Genomic DNA, 23,392 nt, shown 5'->3' on the forward strand with positions numbered 1-23,392 from the left:
TGAACATGACAGATACTTGTGACAGCAAAGAGAAAGCCAAGAGTAGTCGTAAATAAAGTGAGGCCAGAGCAGATGGTGGAGGACCTGAAAATACTACGGAGAACTTTAGGTTATAAGACTTTATGCTTTATCTCTAAGAAATTAAAGAGCCACTGAAAATTTCTGAATAAGATTTTTATTTTTTGCTTTTTAAAAAACATTTAATGATTGGTGTTTATTTTTAAAAATGCTTGATTTCTTTAGAGCAGTTTTAGGGTCTATATTGAACAGAAGTTACAGGTTTCCTATGTACCCCCTTCTCCCACATATTCATAGCCCCCCTCTTTACCAACAGCCCCCACCAGAGTGGTACATGTCTTACAACTAATGAACCTATATTGACACATAATCACCCAAAGTCCATGGTTTACATTATGGTTCACTCTTGGTGTTGTACATTCTATGGGTTTGGATAAATGTATAATGACATGTATTCACCATTATAGTATCATGCAGAATACTTTCACTGCCCTAAAAACCCTCTGTGCTCTGCCTATGCATCCCCCTGCTGCTGCCCTCCCTCCCCAACTCCTGGCAACCACTTATGTTTTGTTAACTCCATATTTTCATCTTTTCCAGAAGGTCAGATAGTTGGAATCATACAGTATGTAGCTTTTTGAGATTGGCTTTTTAGTAAGATGCATTTAAGCTTCCGCCATGTCTTCTCACGGTTTAAGAGCTCAATTCTTTTAGCACTGAATAATATTCCATTTTCTGGATGTACCACAGATTACTTATCTGTTCACCTACTAGAAGACATCTTATGCTTCCCAGTCTGGTCAATTATGAATAAAGCTGTTATGACCATGTGTGCAGGTTTTATCTGGACAAACATTTTCAACTCCTTTGGGTAAAATACAAGGAGCTTATAGGATTTTGAATAAGATTTTGGATATGATATAGGTTTTATGTTTTCCTAAATGAAAGATTAATCTGGAAGCAGTGTGAAAAATAGATTGACAAAGTTGGGGAGAAGGCCTAGAATCAGAAAGAGGAAGTAAGAAGTTGCTATAGCAAGGTACCTAGAAATGTCATATACCTGAAATAGGGTGAAAATATAGGATTTAAAAAATGAGCACTTAAAAATATCAGTTGCTTAGTGATTAGAAAAAGGGATAAAGAAGAACAAGGAGAAAACTGAAGTGCGAAGATGATTCTAAGCTCTGAAACTGATAAAATGGATGTTGGTGTTGAAACTTAGAAAAGCCAATTTATTCTGTTTTGTTTTTTTGAGAAGTAAGACTCTGATAAAGTCAGTTTTAGATCCTACATTTGACATTCACGATGAAATATACTTGGCATAGAGTAGGCCTTATTAAGTGATGAGTCAATTGAATTGGATGGCAGTTAGACTGGTGCACCAAAGAGAGGACACAGAAATACCTGAGAGACAGCATGGATGTAGAAAAATTCCCAATGTGCAGAAGACTATAATAAAGATTTACCAGGACCTGATACTATGAATTTACCACCAGAGGAAAAAAAATGCCCATCTCAAATAAAAAAGAAATTTGGGGAGAGTAACCATCTTTTATCTCTTAATGATTCTGTTCTAATCATGGAAACAGGGATCAGGTTGCTCAGGACAAAACTATCTATTAATGTAATTAGGTGTATACTAGAATTTTAGGAATGAAAAGATCCAATGTTCAGAGCCTTCGAATCCCAGAGGAAGCTTTGCTTCAGGCTTCACTGGCAAACCTCTTTCTAATGTTTCTACATAGCAATTTCCGTATTGGGCTGTGCTATTCATATCCTTTACTTTCTATAGAATTTCCATAGAATCCTATAGAATTTTTATGAGACAAAGAAACTTTGCATTGAAAACATGCCTAAGATTGAGATTTAACGTTCTTACTAAAATTAGACAATGTAGTATCTTGTTATCAGAGACTATACTTGCAAAGATATAAAGTAATATATTTTACTGAGCCATGAGAAAATAGATTAAGGGGCAGTAAGAAGAGAAAGTGAACCTGAATCACTTCAAGAGTCAAATATTTTGTATTTCTTTACTTTCACGGGAAGACTCTTGTTCTTTTCAGTTTGTACATTGTAGGAGAGAACAAAGATAATCAGTAGAACCATAAAAACAAATTTTGTAGTGCGATTAATCAGCAAAGCACAAGCATTTTCAAATAGTTAATTGTTCAAAATCTATATGAAAAATGACACAAATATCAGCAATATTCCTGCAGTCAGCGGGAAAATACCTAATTTTGTCATAATTTCAATAAACTCAAACTAGAAAGTTGCTTCCTTTCACCTTCTGATTTTCTTTAGATTGTATTTTGAAAATCAAACCAGAACTTTTTGAAAGTGCCAAAATGGTAGTCAAAATGCAAAGTCACTATCTTTTATCACCAGATACTACGTGTAACAGATATTCGAATCCTTATCCCTGGATTTGACCTAATCCTTGGCCCCAACCCCTTTCCTAAATTTCATCTCAGGATGAGGATGAGGGGTGGTGTTGAGCTGTATGTTATACATATTATTGGTAATTTTTAAAACTCAAAGTTAATGGTTAATTTTCTAGGTTGTACATTTTTAGGTGGTCATGCATCCTATGAAGAACCAACTCTATTCCTCCAGTTTGGCCTGGATTTTGAATTATTTTGATGTCAGTGACAAAATATTGTGTTCCAAATACTGTTTGGGGGATAATCTTATCAAAACCCTTGTCCTACTACAGCAACTAATACATGCTTCTATTGTGACAATTACCAAGCAGTATTTTAACAGTTTGTCTTTTCCCCCAGCAAACACAAAGTGTTTAACTACTGGGTTCTTGCCTCTTTATTTTTTGAGGCTGTAGGGTCTCACCTTATGCTGGGTACAAAGTAAATGCTTGATAAATATCTTCATGGAGGGGAAGGAGGGAAAGAGAGAGAAAAGAAAAGGAAGGAAAGGAGGGAGGAAGGAAGGAAAGGAGGGCGGGAGAGGGAGGAAGGGAGGGAGGAAAAAGGGGAAAAAAGGAGAGAAGGTGCAAGTCCAATTAAAATGGGAAGTTTAAAAATTGAACTAGTAAATTTCTTATCACTTAAGTCTTTAAGCATAAATGTTTTAATTTTAAAATAGCATACTAATGCTGCAAAGTTGGTTTAAGAAAAATTTTAAATGTAGTTACAATACTAAGATATTATTGCAAATAGTTTCATGTCTTCTCATTCAAAAACGATACATCTTGTAATACATTATCTCAGGGTTGTCAAAGTGTGGTCTCTGGACCAGCAATATCAGCATCACTTGGCAATTCAGTAGAAAAGAAAATTATCCTGCCCTATCCCAGATCTTCAGAATCAGAACCTGAGGCCCTACCATCTGAGTTTCAACAAATACTCCAGGTGGTACTGATGCTCCCTAAAGTTTGAGAACCACTGCACAGCACAGTTTTTGAAAATTAGTCCTACTGTGGATGAAGAGGCACCACTCAAACTCAAATATTTTTACGTTAGAGAAAAACAACTAAAATTTCACTAAAAAATAGTACACATTTTGTTCCGTATAAAAGATACCCCCATTACTTTAGAATACATAGAAATTTAGAAAGAAGAGATGGAGGAAAAACCCTCCAACCTTTCACTTAGTTTAGTCGTAAAGTCTTTGGTCTCCTCTTGTTTTAGGCCGTTTCCTTCACCTAAATTTTCACTGTTAAAAATAAAGGTGTAAAAATGAATAAATTAAAAAATATATATATAATTTTTTAAAAGAAAAAAATTAGAAGAAAAAAGGTGTAATGCTTATTTTTGTGATACAGTCCTCAAGATCAATTTGTACCAGCCTTCCAAAAAGTTCTTCTCTAAGACAACAAGGAGGCCATCATATCATAGTAAGAGCACAGTTTCTGAAATCGGGCCAACATCAATTCTATTCCAACTCAGTAACTAAGGCCAACATGTTCTTTAGCGTCTTTGAGTCTGGTTCGTTATCTGTAAACCCAAATCCTACCAGACTAACAGAGATAATGTTTATAAAGGGTTTATCGAATTGCCGGGCGCCGCTGGCACTTTTGCTGATGTTAAAGCCACAGCAGGATTAGCTTGCGAGGAAGCCGTGGACGGAGGTCAGCTGATTCTCCAAGAGAGCTGCCTCCTTCTGATTCTCAAAGACCAATCGAAGCTCTCCCAGGTGATTCCGCAGGCCTAGAGGGATGACCTGCCTCTAACGGATGCACGGTCCCTTTAAGAGCCTCACTCCCGACGGCGCCAGACTCCCAGCTTCGCCTAGGCGAAGGCGGAACCGGAAGTTATGGGGGATGCGCCGGTCCCCAGCATGGCGGCTTCTCGGCCCTCCGGGCCGGTTGCTTCTGAGACTGCTGCTGCTCGGCTCCTGGCTGTACTGTGGGTCGTGTCAGTAACCACGGGACCTTGGGGAGCTGCAGCCGGCGGTGGCGAAGAGTCACTTAAGTGCGAGGACCTCAGAGTGGGACAATATCCTCTGTGAGGAGCCCCCCCCATGGGGCGAGGTAGATTCGGGGTCGAGAGTGGGTCGCGGCTCTCAACACGGGCTAAGGTTTTACTGAAAGGAAAGGTGACCTGTGTCCTTTAATGACCGAGGGACCTCAGGCGGTGAAGAGAGATGTGGGGCTGGGACGGACAGAGGCTATCCTGTGTGATTTCCTTGGGATTTTACTGATCGTTGATGCTTCCTCTTGTGATCCCCCTTTCTTTTTTAAAAATTCATTTTTTTAACCGGTGGGTTTATTTGTTCAAACACATTGACACTGAAGTATGTTAGGCCATGTTCTTAAGCATTGGAATTAAGTTAAAAGGTTGATGGACCCTACCCTGGAAATTTGCCGACTTCGGGGAAGACAAGTACAGTAATTAATAACGATATAGCCAATGTATGTTGCCCATTTATTGTTAACTTTACATTTATTACCTTATACTATCTCGACCTACATGAGATCCCAGACTGCAAGGGGGCAAATTCCTGCACCACTTTGTAGCCGTGGACAAATTATTCGAACTGTGTTTTATCATGAGTAAAAATATAGATAACAATGCTACCAACTTAAAGGTCTGTTGTGATAAATTAGTACAGGTAAGTCACTTAGAACAATGCCTGGCACATAGTAGGGGCTATGTGTGTTAGCTGTTTGCTTACTGATGAGAAAACAGGCTGGAGGAGTTAAGTAGATCTGTTCATTGCAGCGGCTCTGATAAGTGGAGGAGGATATGAAATGGGAGTTACATTCAAATTAAAATAGGTAATTTTGTACAAAATTAGACAGTTTCATACAAGTTGTAGAACAGAAAAATTAATAGAAGCCGGAGATATAAAAAAGATTCTATGAGAAGAAATCTTAAAATTAAGAAAATTCGATAGTATTTTTAAGAGTTGAGGAGAGGCCGCCATTATTAAATTTTTACAGAATAGCTCTAATTTGCTGATTACCATTATGCTAGGAGTTTGAGAATCACTGACCTAGTAAGCTGAGTCCCTTTCTTGGCAAAAATGTCGGGGTGATTATTTCTAATAAAATAATTGAGCAGTATGAAGAGTTGTGCTTTTTGAAACTTAGAAGTGCCTGAGCATACAAGATGATGTTAACTGGAAAATGTTTTTCCTCGCATAAAGATGAGATTTCCAATAGTGATTCAAAAACCCTAAAGAGGTGTCAGACTCTGTCTCCAGAGACATCCTGTGAGTACCTTACTTATCTCGTATTAGTGTCAATAAAATTTTTAGGAAACAGAACCCCAACTCCCAAGTGTTGTGAACATCTATGAGAAGATAATTATTACATCCATTTACAAAACCTTAAAATCCTGTTGGGGAGACCATGTAGACCCGCCTAAAACAACCATCTTCCTCGCAGTCTGATGGAAAGCACCCTCGGCTTGGAATCAGGAAATCTGATTTTACTACCTGTCACTCATACCACTTTGGATAAATCACTCAAACCTTGAGCATCAGTTTGCTTCAGTAATGTGGGGATAATAGTATCTACATCACAGGGTTATTTGTGTTACATGAAATTATGTATATGGTAATACTTGGGGCCTGTGAATAATTTCAGTCAGATATCTGGAAACTGATTTTTTTAACTTGAAGTTCTCTTATATAATTTGGTAAAGATTTTTATTTTCTTTTTTTTGTGTGCTTTGTGTTTAAACCCTGACTGATGTTCCATGCATAGCACCCTCTGCTAGAGTTTTTAATACAATTTTCCTGTAATAAGTTAATATTCAGGTATTATTTAGTGACACTAAAAGTATACCTGTGCTTGTTGACTTGGACAAACTAACAGCCTCTTTTCACATGTGAATATAATCATAAGTATATAAGATGACATGTTAAAGACAAGATGATAATGTTTTGTATTGGAATGTAGTTCATATTTCCTTAACTTTTCTACATATATTTGTAAAGATCCAAAAATAAATGATGCTACACAAGAACCAGTTAACTGTACAAACTACACAGCTCATGGTAAGACTTGCAGAAACATGTTTTTTTAAATAATTTTTAAAACATTATTTCATAGATGAATGTGTGATCGCTAACAGTAATTAATAAATGTGTTTTTTCTTGATTTACAACATTATTATTATTCAGTTTTCAGAACAACTTAATATTGGAGAACTGGCTAGGGGTTGTTAATATTTAATTTAAAAAATAACCTTATTCTATTAATTATATAAACTGAGTTTTTTATTTTCATTCATTTTTTTAAAAAACCTTTAGAATAATTTATATAGCTTTCTTGTTGCCCTTTATTTATCAAGTTATGTTTTACAAAGGTGCTTCTTTAGACTTTTAATTACTCAAAGAGAACTTGAAATGAGACTTTTAGTCCAATAAGGTACAGTGAGGCGCTGTATCACCCATATCATGCGCTTGTAAAATATACTTAGGTACATTCTAAGTGTGAAAAGAATACGGTAAAGATTTGAAGTGTGCATCAGTTTTTTCTTAGACGTTTTGGTAATGGATAACACCCTCAACCTAATGATTTGGGGGAGCTTCTGTTATTCCAAAAAATACGTAATGCTAGATAAAAATTAATAAGTTGTTTAGCCTTCTAAAGGGTTATATGTTGGAAAGGAGGCAGATAGATGTAAGTTGGAGCTATTTGGATTTGGCATTCTTATTTGACATGGTACATAATGATGGTCAATACCTAGTATTATTTTGAGAAAAGAACACCTATTGAATATATACTGATTGTTTTATTGTTTAGACAGGAAATAAGGCAATAATTGATGTTTTCTTTATAAATGAAAGCTACTAAACAGACTCATTTTGGAAACCAGATTAAAGGGATTTTTTTAACTGCAAAAAACTTTCAGTTTTTCAAAATTATCTTATAGTCAAATAACTGAGCTCTTGATTATGAATTTGTATATATTTTTAAAAGATCTCCCTTCTCTTTTTTATCCCTTTATATTTTGACACACTGTTAGCCCCATTCTAGTCAGCAGAGATATTTGAAAGTAAATTGTGTTAAACTTTTATAACAGATGTTTTGCTACTATTCTGGAGTAATGAAATTTTATCATATAAACAGTAATAGGTTATATATATGATTTTTATAGTAAATATTGCTCAATATGTGTACATTTATTTAATTTAGTTGTGTTAGACTTAAAGGAACTTTGCACGGAATCCCCTCCTTTTTAAATTGCTTTATAAGTATATTCTGATTTGCCTGTGTTACAGTTCAGTCTTTTATATTGTGCTCTCAGAATACAGAGAATAGTGTTAACACACATAAAGAACAATGAGCTTTCAGATATTCAACCACGTATATGAAATATGTTGGAAATCTGTGAATACTATTGTGACTGAGGTCACTTTAAACTAGGAATCAGGCAGCCAACCATCTCAAAAAAGCCTTTTCTAGTCTGCAGAATTCTTTGTACGTATGAGGATTTTGAAGGAAATTATACAACTAAAAAGAATAGTTTCTGACCAAAAAGAGCTCTGCCCTCCAGTCAGGTGTCTCTTTTGTAAAATAAGTTTGAATCCACTTAAGTAATTATTGCTAAATAAGTTTATAAACAACTACAAAATCAAATGATCAGACTGCTAGGAAGTATAAAAGGACTTGGAGGTGTTATGGTCACTTTGTGACCTGTCAGGTAAGTTATCATAGATGATGTAAGTGGAGAGCTGCAGAAAAATAAAAGGAAAGCTTTCTATGTACAGGAATGGTATGGTTATTCATTTGGAGAGAATAAACCATAAGTGCCTAACAATCTGGAAATACATATAAAATGTTATAAATTAATAAATAAATGACTTTAGATTATTATTATGACTTTAAAAAGAAAATAAAGTTTCTGAGACAAATATGAGTTACAGGGCTTCTGCATGTGGATTATAATTTATGCATGACCCAGAAGTGTTCAGCCAAGATCTGGGATAGGTTCTACCAGCCCAGCCCTCATGAGGCTATGTCTGTCCACAGGATGCTTTTTTTAATTGTCCTTTTTAGAACATGCAAGACTAGTGGAGTGGCTGTGGTGAGTCACTTCTGAGTGCTGATCAGAGAGGACATCAAAATGACCCTTGAAACATGCTTTTTGGTCCTGACGTAGGAATATATTAGAGTTGTGAAAAGTGTGATCTCTCTCGTTTCTCGAGCCAAAATTTTTCTTCTGTCTTTTTGAGTATATGAAGGACTATTGCAGAATCCTCAAACTAAGTTTAATTTTCTTAAACTATACTTTGTAGTAAGGAATGAGTGGGTGGAATGTTTTACAGAGAGGGGAGTTTGGAGGTAGTAAGAATTGGGACCAAAGGCAAAGGAGATTCAACTATGACAATAAACTGTGTGGTCTTAAAATGGTTACCAGTTAGCCCAACCAGTTAACACGCATCTTTATTTATTGAGAAATTATTTGTAATAGTTTAATAATTAAATTTAAATAAGTAAATGGATCAAAACAACTAACAGTGAACATTTGTATTATAAACTATTTATTATTGAGAAATTTATTTATTGAGAAGTTATTATATGGGAGGCTTCTGCTAAATGGTATAGATGATACATAAGACAATCTCTGCCCTCAAGGAGTGTTCTGTCTAGAACATATATATACATAAAGACATACATAAGCAAGTGTTTTTAATTTTCTGAGTAGTGAAATATAAAAGTATTTAAACTCCATTTCCAGAAATTTTGCTCTGGTCCTTTGGCAGAAGGTCTTTTTCATTAAGATGTTATTGAAGTATATATACAGAAAAGTACACTTAAATATAACTCAAATAAACTTTCACAAACTGAGCACACCTGTGAATGCTTCCAGATTAAGAAACAACCTTACCAACATGCTGGGACTCTGCCCCATGCTCTCTTACAGCCACTACCCTGCCTCAATGATAATTATTATCCTAACTTCTAATAGCATAAATTAGTTATGCAAAGGGTGTGTTATTTTTAAACTTTGGAGATAATTTCAAGCTTACAGAAAAATTGCAAGAATAGTACAAAGAACACCCATACACCCTCTCCCAAGATTCACCCATTGTTAAACATTATCCTTCTGGCTTTATCATTGTGCACTCATGCATGCTCTCTGTCTCTCTCTGAATTTGTGTATATATGTTTTGTCCGTAAATATGTTTGTGTGTGTTTTCTAAGAATAGAGATATTCTCCTGACATAACCACAGTTCAGTTGTAAAACTTGAGTAAATTCAGTGTTAATGCACATACTTTACCATCCACGTTCTGATTTTGTCAAATGACCCAAATAAAGCCTTTATAGCATTTTCCCCCAGTACAGGATCCCAAGATCAGGTTTTGCCTTTAGTTTTCCTTAACTTGGAATATTTCCACAGCTTTGTCTTTCATGATACTGACAAGTTTGAAGACTACAGTCCCCTTTATTTTAATAGAATATTCCTCATTTGGGATTGTCTGATATTTCCTTACAACTAGATTTAGGTTCTGCATCCCAGGATGGAAAATTACATAAGTGATGGCGTGTCCTCTGCATCTCACAGCTGAGGGACGTGATATCCATCTGCCTCTCATTGATGATGTTAAGTGTTGATCACTCAGTCTTTTCAATTAAATATTTTTTCCTTTGCAACTAATAAACAGTCTTTGATGAGACTCATTTAGACCATGCAAATATCCTATCCCTCATCAAAAATTTCCCCTAGACTTAGCATCCATGATGATTCTAGCCTGAATCATTTTTTTTGGCTGTGCCGCAAGGCATGCAGGATCTTAGTTCCCTGACCGGGAGTTGAACCATGCCCCCTGCAGTGGAAGCACAGAGTTTTAACCACTGGACTGCCAAGGAAGTCCTCCGAATCATTCTTTACTGTGATAGTTGCAAAATGATGATTTTCCAATTCCAGCACTTCCAGAGGAGAGGTGTCTTTTAACACTAGAAATATGAAGATAGGGTTGGCTCTTACCAACTTTATCTTTTGCTTTCACCCAAATTCTAGATTGACACATTTAATTATCCGGTGATTACACAGTATAACCTGTTACAGAAATCATAAATAAAAGAGCCTGACCCTCTTATATGACAGATCAGATCAGAGTGCAGAGGCATGATGTTAACTGGAGTAGGGTCCCAAACCACCTCCTCTCTAGGTCAGTCCATTTTACTGTGATGAAACTTCATTGATTATTTTATTTCTAGTTTAGCTTTTTCGTATTTAAAAAACGGTGCTGCTTTTTATAATTGAGAAATAACAGTGTACCATGCTTAAATTGATGCCATCTAAATCCTAGACATTAGCCAGAGCCAAACATTTTGCAAGAAAACTGCAAATGGAATAGTTTTCAAGCTTCTGGCATGTTGCTTAATTTTGTCAACTAGTTAACATTTATTGGTAACTGGCTTCCTTAATCTCATCATATTGATTTATTTTTGCTTGTTCCTGATATCAGTGTAAGCATGGCATTATCATGGTGTAATGAAAAGAGTACTGATTAAAAGTGATGAGTTAGTCTAGGACTTGTAGAATATTACCTATTTATGACACTGGTGAGCTCATTTAATTTCTTGGAACCTCAGTTTTTCTGTTTGCAAAAGGAAGAAAAGAAAAAGGAGCATATTACTAGTTCTGCCTACTTAATAGTTTTTTTTAATAAATAAGGCTCGGGCTTCCCTGGTGGCGCAGTGGTTAAGAGTCCGCCTGCCAATGCAGGGGACACGGGTTCAAGTCCTGGTTCGGGAAGATCCCACATGCCGCGGAGCAGCTAAGTCCGTGTGCCACAACTACTGAGCCTGTGCTCTAGAGCCTGCAAGCCACAACTACTAAGCCCACATGCCACAATTACTGAAGCCCGTGCCCACCTAGAGCCCGCTCACCACAACAAAGAGCAGCCCTCGCTCGCCGCAACTAGAGAAAGCCCGCGCACAGCAACGAAGACCCAACGCAGTCGGGAAGGAAGGAAGGACTCCTTTAAAAAAAATAAAGTAAGGGTCAAATGAAATCATTATAAAATATGTAAAAATGATTAAATTCTAGGGTTGTAGGCATCTATTGAATAGATTAATTTCATTTCACAAAATCTATTAAATTTACAGCCACTCACGTGTTATATTCATTCCTCGTGTCAGGTTCATTCTCTTAGTCTTCTCAGTGTTGAAGTTCTCTAATTTCCTAGAGTAAGGAAGTTGAACACTTTCTCTAGCCAAGCATCATGCTTTACATACCATATGCTTTTAATATGTGTATAATAGCATTACAAGGGTCTTATTCCCATTTCACAGATTACAAAACAAGGTTCAGTGAGGTTTTGTAACTTGCCCAAAAGAACATACTAGTTAAGTGACAGAGTTTGGACTTAAGCACAGATTTGTCCCATTCTAAAGTATTGCTTTTTGGAGTTTTCTATCAGTTGAAACAAATCGGATCAGTCTCAATGTTGCTCTTTAATATTTTCTCATGTTATCTCACTATACTGGGAGCGGCAGCTCATCCATCCTCATTAAAGTACATAATTTTCATCCCTTGAAATAATTAGCTCATACTTCTGTCAAACTTCTCCAGAATTATTGTAGCAATGTGGTTTCCCCTTCACTCTGGTACTTCCACTATTTGTATCTTTCCTGAGGTTCTAAGCCTAGATCGTTGGGCATTTTTCTCTCCTTTATCTGTCTCATTAAATACAAAGCAGCTCATATTGAGTACAAATCATTTCTTATATTAGAAATGATACAATAGCATTGAAAACTAAAATTGTCAAAATATAGGAGTTTGAACAATAGTATCCAACCAAAAAATAGCTATGATTTCTTAGTTTTTAATATTTTTATAAAGCATTTTTACAACTCACCTATAAATGTTTGATCTTCCAAATTTTGTACAGGAACCTGTAATCTCAAAAAATAGTACATTTCTGTTAGGCAAGGTATATTGGACAATAACCCCAATGGGTATCATAGTGTTTTGTATTGCAACTATCTCTTTAAGATCTAATTTTAGATAGTCTGCAGGAAGATCTAACAAGGCTATAAGGCAGGAAAGTGACAGCTTCAAACTGAGCAAGTACAAGGTAGTAATACATTTAGAGGAAAATTACCCAAAATTTAGTAATAGAATTCTGTTTTATTGCACAGTTTTCCAATCCAGAACTTACTACTTTGAGGATTTGAAAAAGAATTAAAGGTGTTATTTGAAGAAAAACTTGCGTCTATCTATAGATCTTCCTGCAGGTCACTTCTTTGTGGAGCTGGAGTGGTCTTCACCAAGGCAAAAAACTTTAATTTTTTAAACCAGACATTGCTTTGACTTATTTACATGCCTGATGCCTTAACTGGAGTACATGTACTCCTGGGGGTGGACAAAGCTTTCCAAGAGGTAAACAGATATAGATGAATTAGTTTTCTAGGGCTGTTAGTAATAGTGTTACAAACTGGATGGCCTAAAACAGTAGATGTTTACTGTCTCTGGAGGCTAGAAGTCTGAAATCAAGGTGTTGGCAAGGCCATGTTCCCTCTCAAACTCTGGGTAGAATTTTTTGTTTCCTCTTTCGAGCTGCTAGGGGTGGCCGGCAATCCTTGGCAGTCCTCGGATTGTAACCTAATCAATCCTAGCTTCTCTCTCTCTTTTTTTTTTTTTTTTTTTTTGGCCATGCTGCATAGCTTGTGAGATCTTAGTTCCCGACCAGTGATTGAACCTGGGCCCTCGGCAGTGAAAGCCTCGAGTCCTAACCACTGGACCACTAGGGAATGCCCCACATTAGTCTAATCTCTGCTTCTGTCTTCACATTGCATTCTGCCTGTATGTCTTCACATCATCTTCTCCCTGTGTATGTTCAGTTTTCCCTTTTTTAAGGATACCAGTCTTATTACATTAGGGCCCACCCTAATGACCTCATCCTAACTTCGTTAAATTTGCAAAGACTATTTCTAAGCAAGGTAACATTCTGAGGTACTGAGGGTTAGGACTTCAACATATCTTTTTGGGAGGGTACAATTCAGCCCACAACGTGTCTTTAAAATAATCAATTTCCAGATCCTCAGTTTTTATATGTGTATTTTTTCCTACAGTTGATGTAAAATTTCTGAATTTTAAAGAAGAGCCCTTTCATATTCTTGGTTGGATCATAGTGGCTATCAAAAAGCTGTGGTATTTAGATTCCATTTTAAAGGATGCTATAATATTTCAATACTAAGGGCAGTATTTACAGTATGTTGGAAATAATATTTTTCCCAACAATTTAAACCCATGGTGAAAAATTTTAAAAAGTTATTTTAGGGAGCGTGTGAGCCACATTTTTTGAAGACCACTGATCTACAGCAGTTTTTCAACCTTAGTACTATTAATGTTTGGGACTAGATAATTCTTTATTGTGAGAAGGCTGTCTTGTGCATTGTAAGATGTTTAGGAGCATCCCTGGCCTCTACCCACTAGATGCCAGTAGGAGCTTCCCAGTAGTGACAACCAAAAATGTTTCCAGACATTGCCAGATATCCCCTGGAAAGCAAAATTACTTTCCATCATTCCCTCATCATAGAAATAGAGCATACTGATCTCCTTTCAATTGGTAACATAGAATATATATTACCATTTCAGATGTATGTTAATCTCGGTTTTGAGTTGTCTACTATATAGCTCCAGTCAAAAGCATGACCTAAGATGGCAGATTGAGAGATATAACTTAAGGGACATGATAATAATTCATTCACAAAAGTCAGTAAGTTTTATCCCTATATCAAGGCAGATGGCAAAACAACTACATGTAAATCATGTGTTAACTTTTCCCCCATCTCTGTAGATGTTAACATTATAAGCTCTTGCTTATATCTGGAGTCAGTGTGAGAAATGGCTATGTGGAAAACTTTTCTCTACTGTTCTAATAAAGTTCTAGTTGAGGACCTTCTCTATTACATTCTCTTACCCTTGTGTCATGAACCAAACCAAATTCCCACAGTGGTTTAGAGGTGAATTGGTATGCTTTCTTTCAGTTATATCACAGTAGCTCTGTAAAGCTTTTTGCCTTAACTACCAGGAATCTCTGAGCTACATTGGTGGTCGGTTATACTGTCTTCCCTTAGTTGTTTCCCAGTATAATTATTTCTTCACTCTCCCTCTTCCCTTAATCTTATTACTTTTTTTCTTGTTTAAATGGTTCTCAGTTGTATTGAACCTATCTATGCCTTTTAGCATAAGCACCTCCTTGTGTTGGAAATGTAAATACATTAAATAAATAAAGTTTATGGGACGGTATAGTTTGAACTATCAATAACACACAGAAGGGTGCAAAGTCATTATAGAGTTTTTTTCCTGGCCTCATTCTCTCAGTGTACTACTCTGGCATAAAAAAAGGACAGTGATTTGTTGAAAATCTTAAGATAATTATAGACAGAAAATAAATACCATTTTTCTCTCATAATAAAACTCTGGAGTCTGTGGGGGTTTTTTTGTTTGTTTTAGACTATTAGACCAAGTTCTGTTTTCATTTTCTCAAAAAAAAAAAAACCCACTGTAATTATTGTTGCTAAACATAGAGATAAGCATTTACTGAAACTAGCCTAAAAACATTAGTACCTTTTAGTCGGAAACAATGAAGGAGGAAAAGGCACTAACATTTATTGAATGCCTACTAAATGCTGGCCTTACACTAGGTATTTTGTATCACATTTAATCCCCACAATAGTCTAAGTGCTATTTTTATCTACAAGGAATCCAAGGTTCTGAAACAGGCAATGCACAGATAGGTCATTCTTATTCCAAAGTTCTAGCTCTTTGTTTTTTAAATAAATTTGTTTATTTATTTTTGTCTGCGTCGGGTCTTTGTTGCTGCGCGTGGGCTTTCTCAGTTGCGGTGAGCGGGGGCTACTCTTCGTTGCAATACATGGGCTTCTCATTGCGGTGGCTTCTCTTGTTGCGGGGCATGGACTCTCAGCACACGGGCTACAGTAGTTGTGGCACGCGGGCCCAGCAGCTGTGGCTCGCGGGCTCTAGAGCACAGGCTCAGTAGTTGTGGCGCGTGGGCTTAGTTGCTCTGCGGCATGTGGGATCTTCCCGGACCAGGGATTGAACCCGTGTCCCCTGCATTGGCAGGCGGATTCTTAACCACTGCACCACCAGGGAAGTCCCCAGAGTTCTAGCTCTTTACATGATGTGCCATAAAGACTTCAGGACAGTGCCTGCCTAGCACATAGTAAGCTCTATAAGTGTTACTGCCTCGTATTATCATGTCATTTGGGGTATGAATAAAGATCAAAATTACTAAATACTGAGATAATACACTACATCAAATCCTAGAGGGAATAGAGAAACAAAAAACAAATTCTATACATTTAGAATAAATGAAAGTAATTTATTTAGAATAAAGAGGAATCTTAGTTTATTGTAGCCATCATCTATAAGAACTTTATAAACTGAAAATATAAAATCAGATTATGTTAAATTTAATGAATTACCTAATGAGATACCAACAAAAATTCGAGAAGTATTCTTTATCCTAGAGATGAAGTAAAGGATAGTAATGTGCAATTCTTCCCTTGTTACCTTTGTCAGAGGCAGGAGATTGAACTTGATGGGTCATGCATCTAACTCAGTGTGGCAATTGTTATGCTTTTGTGTTCAGACTACTCTATCATATTATCTGTATCTTTTTTTTGTTTTTATTTTTTTATCTGTATCTTATCTTGTACATGAGTGTGCGTGTGTGTATATATATATATATGTATATAAAATGTAGCTTTTCCTATCTAAATTAAAGTATATCATGTTATATTGGGAGGTGGTTTATTTTAACATTATATTTTCTTGTGTGTATTGCTAGCCTTAGGAAAAAACATAATTGCATACTTTTCCACAAGAAAAAAAATAATGGATTTTTGCTTTTTTCTGCCTTTAGTTCCATGTTTTCCAGCACCTAACATAACTTGTAAGGATTCTGGCGGCAATGAAACACATTTTACTGGAAACGAAATTGGTTTTCTCAAGCCCATATCTTGCCGAAATGTGTAAGTACCTACCTTACTGAAGCTAAATTTTCAGATTACTTGCCTATGTTGTATCTTGACTGAATGGAGTGAAGAGGAAAAGAGTTAATTTGTAAGGAGAATCCTGCACTAATATAATTTATACCTTTTTGCTTTTGTCAGAAAATCTCTATTTTAAGTGTGCATATTGTTATATATATATGCAGTTCACCAACCAAGTAAAGCTCAGTAGTTCACTATGTGGGATAAATAGAATGAATGGCTTCATGCCATGTCAGTTCAGCCAGTTTTTGCTACCAAATGGCTTATGAAAAAATTCTGTTTTCAAAATTTGGGGGCTTTCTCGAGTGCAAATAAGGGATTGTGTACCTATAGTATTAAAAGAATGCTAATTAGTAATCATTTGCATTTTGAAACTTGGTTTCATTATTTGTAATAGGTTTGGATGATAAATGGTAATGTTAAACAGAATTCAAAAGTTAGTTTGGTATATTAAGACAAATGGTTTTATTTTGTTGGGAGTATTCTTTGTTTAAAGGACTTTTAAGTTTGCTATTTATTTTTGCTCCAGTAAAGCTAACAGTTTATTCTTATGTTAATGCTTTGTCCTGAAAACATGATTTAATTTTACCCATTTTTATTAATTGTTGGCATTATATTTTTATCTTTTACTGTATGTTGTTGCATTTTATATGATGGCACCTATTTTGCAGTTATATCAAAAAACAACCACTATTTGACTGTTTCTGCAAGTTCTATTAGAATTCTTAGAAATTACTATTAGAGTCTTTTTTTTTTTTTTGACCCGACTTCACTGAGTTAATGAGGGGCTTTAGATTCTATCTTGCTGTGTAATCCAATCACTTTAAGCTTCTTGGGTTCCAAGATTGCTCACAAGTAAAGTAAAAATTGTTAAAGGGAATTATTTCCAAAGTACTTAGATATGGTTTAGTCAGTTTTTAGATTTATAGATTGATGTTTCCAAATGACAAATAATTTGTTAAGTGTTGGTCCAAGGTTATAATACAACAACTAAGAAAATCATCCATTAAGAACAGCTAACCATTCAGGTTGGACGTTGCAGGTTCATATTACCTATAATGGTCACACCACAGTGATCTGCCACTTAATTTCCAAATGAACTCTGATTTTCCTTTTACTGTCTCTGAGTAGTTAGGCTCAATGCAACTGAGCTGTACTCATCATGTTCACAAGACATTGATTTCAATTGTGATAGGAAATATAACTATCAAGGAAACTAGATACTCCAAGTCTACTGGCCAACTTATTCCCCTCCTGTAGTAAAGTCTGCAGTTCCAAAATAGAATTTGCTTGATGAGCATTGAATCAGAACAAGGGGAGTTAGATTGATGGATAATTTTAATAAGTCACAAAAGTAACATAACGTGTCAGTAAAGACTCACTGACAAATTCTTAATTCATTGAGTGTCCCTTTTCCAGTTTACATATTTTCCTTCTCCTGTAGGCATATCCTTTTATAATATTGATACTTGACTAGAACTCCATCTCAATACTGCAGATATAGCCATTCTATAATGTATTCTTCAGCAACTGAAGTCTAGTAACTATGTCTGATTGGTTACCGACTCACACACCTGTTTATACTGGCCATCTGCATTAGTTGGAGCAGCCTGTTGTAACAAATGTCTTAAGAATTTCAGTGACTTAACACAGTAAAAGTTATTTCTCACTCACATCATAGTCCAATTTGTGTTGCCTTGGGGGTCTGGATGGGGTGAAGGGAGTGGTAGTTGCTCCATGCAGTCATGCGGGCTCTTGTGCTTTCATCTTGTAGCTTTGCTTCCTCTAGTCCTTAGAGTCCTTTCCATTCAGCCAGCAGATGGAAAGTGGAGGAAAAACCCCTGCAGGAATGTTTTATTGGCCAGACATAAAATGATGGCATACATCACTTCTGTCCTCATTCCATTGGCCAAAACTAAGTGATGACTGCACTTAACTGCAAAGTTAGCTACAGTAAACAAAGGCATATCTCAGAGATATCGTGAGTTTGGTTGCAGACCAGTGCAATAAAGCAAGTCACATGAATCATTTGGTTTCCCTGTGTACATAAAAGTTATGTTTATACTATATGTAGTCTATTAAGTGTGCGATAGCATTGTGTCTAAGAAAACCATACCTTAATTTTAAAATAATGCTGTCGGAAAAATGGTGCCGATAGACTTGCTTGATGCAGGGTTGCCACAAACCTTCAACGTGTAAAAAACACAGTTTATCTGTAAAGCACAATAATGCAAAGCACACCAAACAAGGTCTGCCTGTTGTTTCGTTGTATGTACATGAGAAAAAGAGAAATGATTTGGTAAACAATTAGACAAATCTCTTCTACACCACCAGTTTTTAGATTATCCTTTAGGATGATTTATTTATGTAGGTAACTGCTTTTCTGATTTCATTCCCCTTACCAGCCAAGATTTTTGAGAGGCTTGTTTCTATAATATTTATCTTTTATGAATTTTTCAGTCTAATGCAGTATGGCTTTTGGCCATACTGAAATTCGCTAGCCATCTTTGTTGCTATATCAAATGGATATTTATAGTCCATATCTTAATCCTTCTACAGCATTTGGCATTCCCTTTTCTTAAAATACTTTCTTTCCTTAACTTCCAGTATAAAACACACTTCTATTTCTTTTGATTCCTATTCCTTTCCTTCTTCCTTAAATCTTGATATTCCCAAGATTATGTCCTTGGTCCTTTTCTCTGCTTCATTCATCCACCCCTTTGGTTTCTCTCACCATCTTTATATAAAGGTCCTTTCCTTCAAATCATTTCCTCCTTTGTATTAGTGAATGCAGCTGTTCTACCCAGTTTCTTAAGCAGAAACTTTTGGAGTCATTCTCCTATTCTCTCATTCCCCACATTTCTTCTGGCTGCTTCTGCCTTCTTCGTATTTCCTAATTTTGTTTCCTTTTCTCTCCCACTGCTACTATCCAGTAGGTTATAGCTTGAGTTTCTACAAAGTCTCCCAATTTATTTCTCTACTTCTAGTCTGGTGACCCATTGCAATGTAGAAGGGGCACTACTCCCCTCAGTGTAAAATCTGACTTTCTTATAATATTAGATGCATAGACAGAATCTCTGGGTTGTTTACCATCTTCCCTAACTCCCTGAAAATGTCCTGATTGTGAGTCAATGCAAAAAACAGGATCGTAAGCAGGAGACTGACATAATCATATTTGACTTTAAAATGATAACTCCAGCTACCTTTTTATTTCTTTACTCCTCTTTGCAGCAACTCCTTGAAAGAGTTATCTAATACTTCTTTTCTTTAATTTTGTCCAACCTTTTTTTTTAATTGAGTTAACATAGGTTTGTAACATATAAGTTTCATGTGTGCATTATAATTCAACTTCTGTATACACTGCAGGGTGCTTCTCACCACATCTAGTTTCCATCCATCATCATACAATTGATCCCTTTTACCCATTTCACCTACCTCCCACCCCCCTTCACCTCTGTGTCTACCAGTCTGTTCTCAGTTTCTATGTGTTTGTTATTTTTTGTTGTTCATTTACTTTTTTTTTATATTCCACATATGAGTGAAATCATATGGTATTTGTCATATTTGTCTTTCTCCATCTGACTTATTTCACTTAGCACATGGCACTTAGCACGTAGACCTCAAGGTCTATGCATGTTGTCACAAGTAGTAAGATTGTGTCTTTTTTTTTTTTAATGGCTGACTAGTATTCTTGTATATATATACACCATATCTTCTTTATCCACTCGTTCATTGGTGGGCACTTAGGTTGTTTCCATATCTTGGCTATTGTTAATAATGCTGCAGTGAACATTGGGATGCATATATCTTTTTGAATTAGTGTTTTCTTATTCTTTGGATAAATACCCAGAAGTGGAATAGCTGGATCATATGGTAGTTTTCTCCATACTATTTTTCTTTTCTTTTCTTTTTTTAAAATAAATTTATTTATTTATTTTTGGCTGTGTTGGGTAATCATTGCTGCGCGGGCTTTTTCTAGTTGTGGCGAGCAGGGGCTACTCTTCGTTGCGGTGCATGGGCTTCTCATTGCGGTGGCTTCTCTTGTTGTGAAGCACAGGCTCTAAGTGCATGGGCTTCAGTAGTCGTGGCACACGGGCTCAGTAGTTGTGGCTCACGGGCTCAGTAGTTGTGGCTCGCAGGCTCTAGAGTGCAGGCTCAGTAGTTGTGGCACACAGACTTAGTTGCTCCGCAGCATGTGGGATCTTCCCAGACCAGGGCTCAAACCTGTGTCCCCTGCATTGGCAGGCAGATTCTTAACCACTGCACCACCAGGGAAGTCCATCCATACTGTTTTTCATAGTGGCTGCTCTAATTTACATTTCCACCAACAATATATGGGGGTTCCCTTTTCTCCACATCCTCTCCAACATCTTGTCTTTTCTTGTTTTTATGATAATAGCCATTCTAATGTGTGAGGTGATATCTCATTGTGGTTTTAATTTGCATCTCTCTGATGATTGAACATCTTTTCAAGTGCCTGTTGGCCATGTCTTAAATGGAAAAATGTCTGTTTAGATCCTCTGTCCATTTTTTAATCAGGTTGTTTGTTTTGTTTTTATTGAGTTGTATGATAGGAATTGCACTGAATCTGTAAATTGCTTTAGGTAATGTGTATTTTAACAATGTTAATTCTTCCAATCCATGAGCATGGGATATTTTTACATTTCTTTGTGTTTTCTTCAATTTATTTCAATAATGTCTTATAGTTTTTAATATACAGGTCTTTCATCTCCTTGGTTAAACTTATTCCTAGGTATTTAATTATTTTTGTTGCAATTATAAATAGGATTGTTTTCTTAATTTCCTTTTCTGCTAGTTTGTTAGTGTATAGAAACACAACAGATTTTTGTATATTGATTTTTTTACCCTGCTGTTTTACTGTATTTGTTTATTATTTCTAATAGTTTTTGGTGGAGTCTTTAGGGTTTTCTATATATAAAATTATGTCATCCACAAATAGTGACAGTTTTACTTCTTTCTTGCCTTTTATTTCTTTTTCTTGCCTAATTGCTCTGGCTAGGACTTCCAATATTATGTTGAATAAGAGTGATGAGAGTGGGCATCCTTGTCTTGTTCCTGATCTTAAAGGGATAGCTTTCAATTTGTCACTGTTGAATATGATGATAGCTGTGGGTTTGTTACATATGGCCTTTACTATGTAGAGGTACATTCCTTCTGTACTCATTTTATTGAAAGTTTTTATCATAAATGGATTTTGAATCTTGTCAAATGTTTTTCTGAGTCTTTTGAGGTGATCATATGGTTTTTATTCATTTTGTTAATATGGTGTGTCACATTGATTGATTTGTGGATGAATCATCCTTGCATCCCTGCAATAAATCCCATTTGATTATGGCATATAATCCTTTTAATGTATTGTTGTATTTGGTTTACTAATATTTTGTTAGGGATGTTTGCATCTGTGTTCATCAGAGATATTGGGTTGTAATTTTCTCCTCTTGTGGTGTCCTTGTCTGGTTTTGGTAATGCTGGTTTTGCAAAATAAGTTAGGAAGCATCCCCTCCTCTTCAGTTTTTTGAAAGAGGTTGAAAAAGATAGGTATTAAATCTTTGAATGTTTGGTAGAATTCACCAGTGAAGCCATCTGGTCCTGGACTTTTGTTTTAGGGGAGGTTTTTGGTTAATGTTTCATCTCTTTACTAGTGATAGGTCTATTCAGATTTTCTATTTCTTACTGATTCAGCCTTGGAAAGTGGTATGATTCTAAGAATTTATCCATTTCTTCTAAGTTGTCCAATTTACTGGTATACAGCCATTCATAGTAGTCACTTATAACCCTTCATGTTTCTTTGGTATCCATTGTAACTTCTCCTCTTTCATTTCTGATTTTATTTATCTGAGTTGTCTTTTTTTTTTGTTGTGAGTCTAGCTGGAGGTTTGTCAACTTTGTTTATCTTTTCAGAGAACCAGCTCTTAGTTTCATTGATCTTTTCTATTTTCTTTTTAGTCTCTATTTCATTTATTTCCACTCTGATTTTTATGTTTTCCTTCCTTCTACTGACTTTGGGCTTTGTTTTTTCTCCTTTTTCTAGTTACTTTAGGTGTATGGTTACATTATTTGTGGTGTTTCTTGAGGTAGACCTGTATTTCTATAAACTGTCCTCTTAGTACTGATTTTGCAGTGTGTTTCCCTTAGATTTTCAGTATGTCATATTTTCATTTTCATTTCTCTTCAGGTACTTCTAAAATTTCTCCTTTAATTTTTTTCATTGATGCATTAGTTGTTCAGTAGTGTGTTGTTTAGTTTCCACATATTTGTGATTTCTCCAGCTTTCTTCTTATTGATTTCTAGTTTCATACCATTGTGGTCAGAAAAGATGCTTGATATGATTTCAGTTTTCTTAAACTTATTGAGACTTGTTTTGTGTCCCAGCGTATGGTTTATCCTTGAGAACATTCTGTGTGCACTTAAGCATGTGTATTCTGCAGATTTTGAATGGAATATTCTGTATACATACATCTGTTATTAAGTCTCTTTGGTCTAGTGTTTCATTTAAGACCGACTTTTCCGTCTTCTCTTTTTGTCTAGATTTTGATGTACAGGGGGTGTTAAAGTTCTTATTCTGTTGCTGTCAGTTTCTCCCTTTAGGTCTGTTAATAATGCTTTATATATATTTTGGTGCTATTTTGTTAGGTGCATATATATTAATAAATGTTATATCTTCTTGATGGGTTGTACCCTTTATCATTAGTATATAATGTCCATCCTTGCCTCTTATTAACTTTTTTGGTTTGAAGTCTGTTTTGTCTGATATGAGTATGGCTACACCTGCTTTCTTTTGGCTGCCATTTGCTTAGAGTATCATTTTACAGCCCTTTACTTTGCACTTATATTTATCTTTAGAACTGAGATGTGTCTCCTGGAGGCAGCATATAGTTGGGTCTTATTTTTTAATCCATCCAGC

General features: G+C 35.9%; 1 protein-coding gene across 6 annotated transcripts in view; it reads left to right on the plus strand.

Moving 5' to 3' along the window:
* Positions 1 to 4,273: 4,273 nt before the first annotated feature.
* The window catches only part of TM2D1 (TM2 domain containing 1), a 148,962-nt gene continuing 129,843 nt past the window's right edge, over positions 4,274 to 23,392 (plus strand). For 5 of the 6 annotated variants that reach the window (XR_016395126.1, XM_089921745.1, XM_022575826.2 and 2 more), the window contains exons 1-3: positions 4,275 to 4,472; positions 6,407 to 6,480; positions 16,338 to 16,446. Coding sequence is in view for 5 of the 6 variants with exons in the window: in XM_089921745.1 (XP_089777871.1) it covers positions 4,291 to 4,472; positions 6,407 to 6,480; positions 16,338 to 16,446 (365 nt within the window). In the remaining variant the exon portion in view is untranslated. Of the gene's footprint in view, positions 4,473 to 6,406; positions 6,481 to 16,337; positions 16,447 to 23,392 lie in introns of all 6 variants that reach the window. The other variant, XM_022575824.3, reaches the window with a different exon arrangement.

The sequence above is a fragment of the Delphinapterus leucas genome, chromosome 1 (genome assembly GCF_059928025.1).
Source record: "Delphinapterus leucas isolate spDelLeu-1000000601 "Yukka" chromosome 1, BTC_Dleu_Yukka2, whole genome shotgun sequence".
In the NCBI taxonomy this organism is placed as follows: Eukaryota; Metazoa; Chordata; class Mammalia; order Artiodactyla; family Monodontidae; genus Delphinapterus; species Delphinapterus leucas.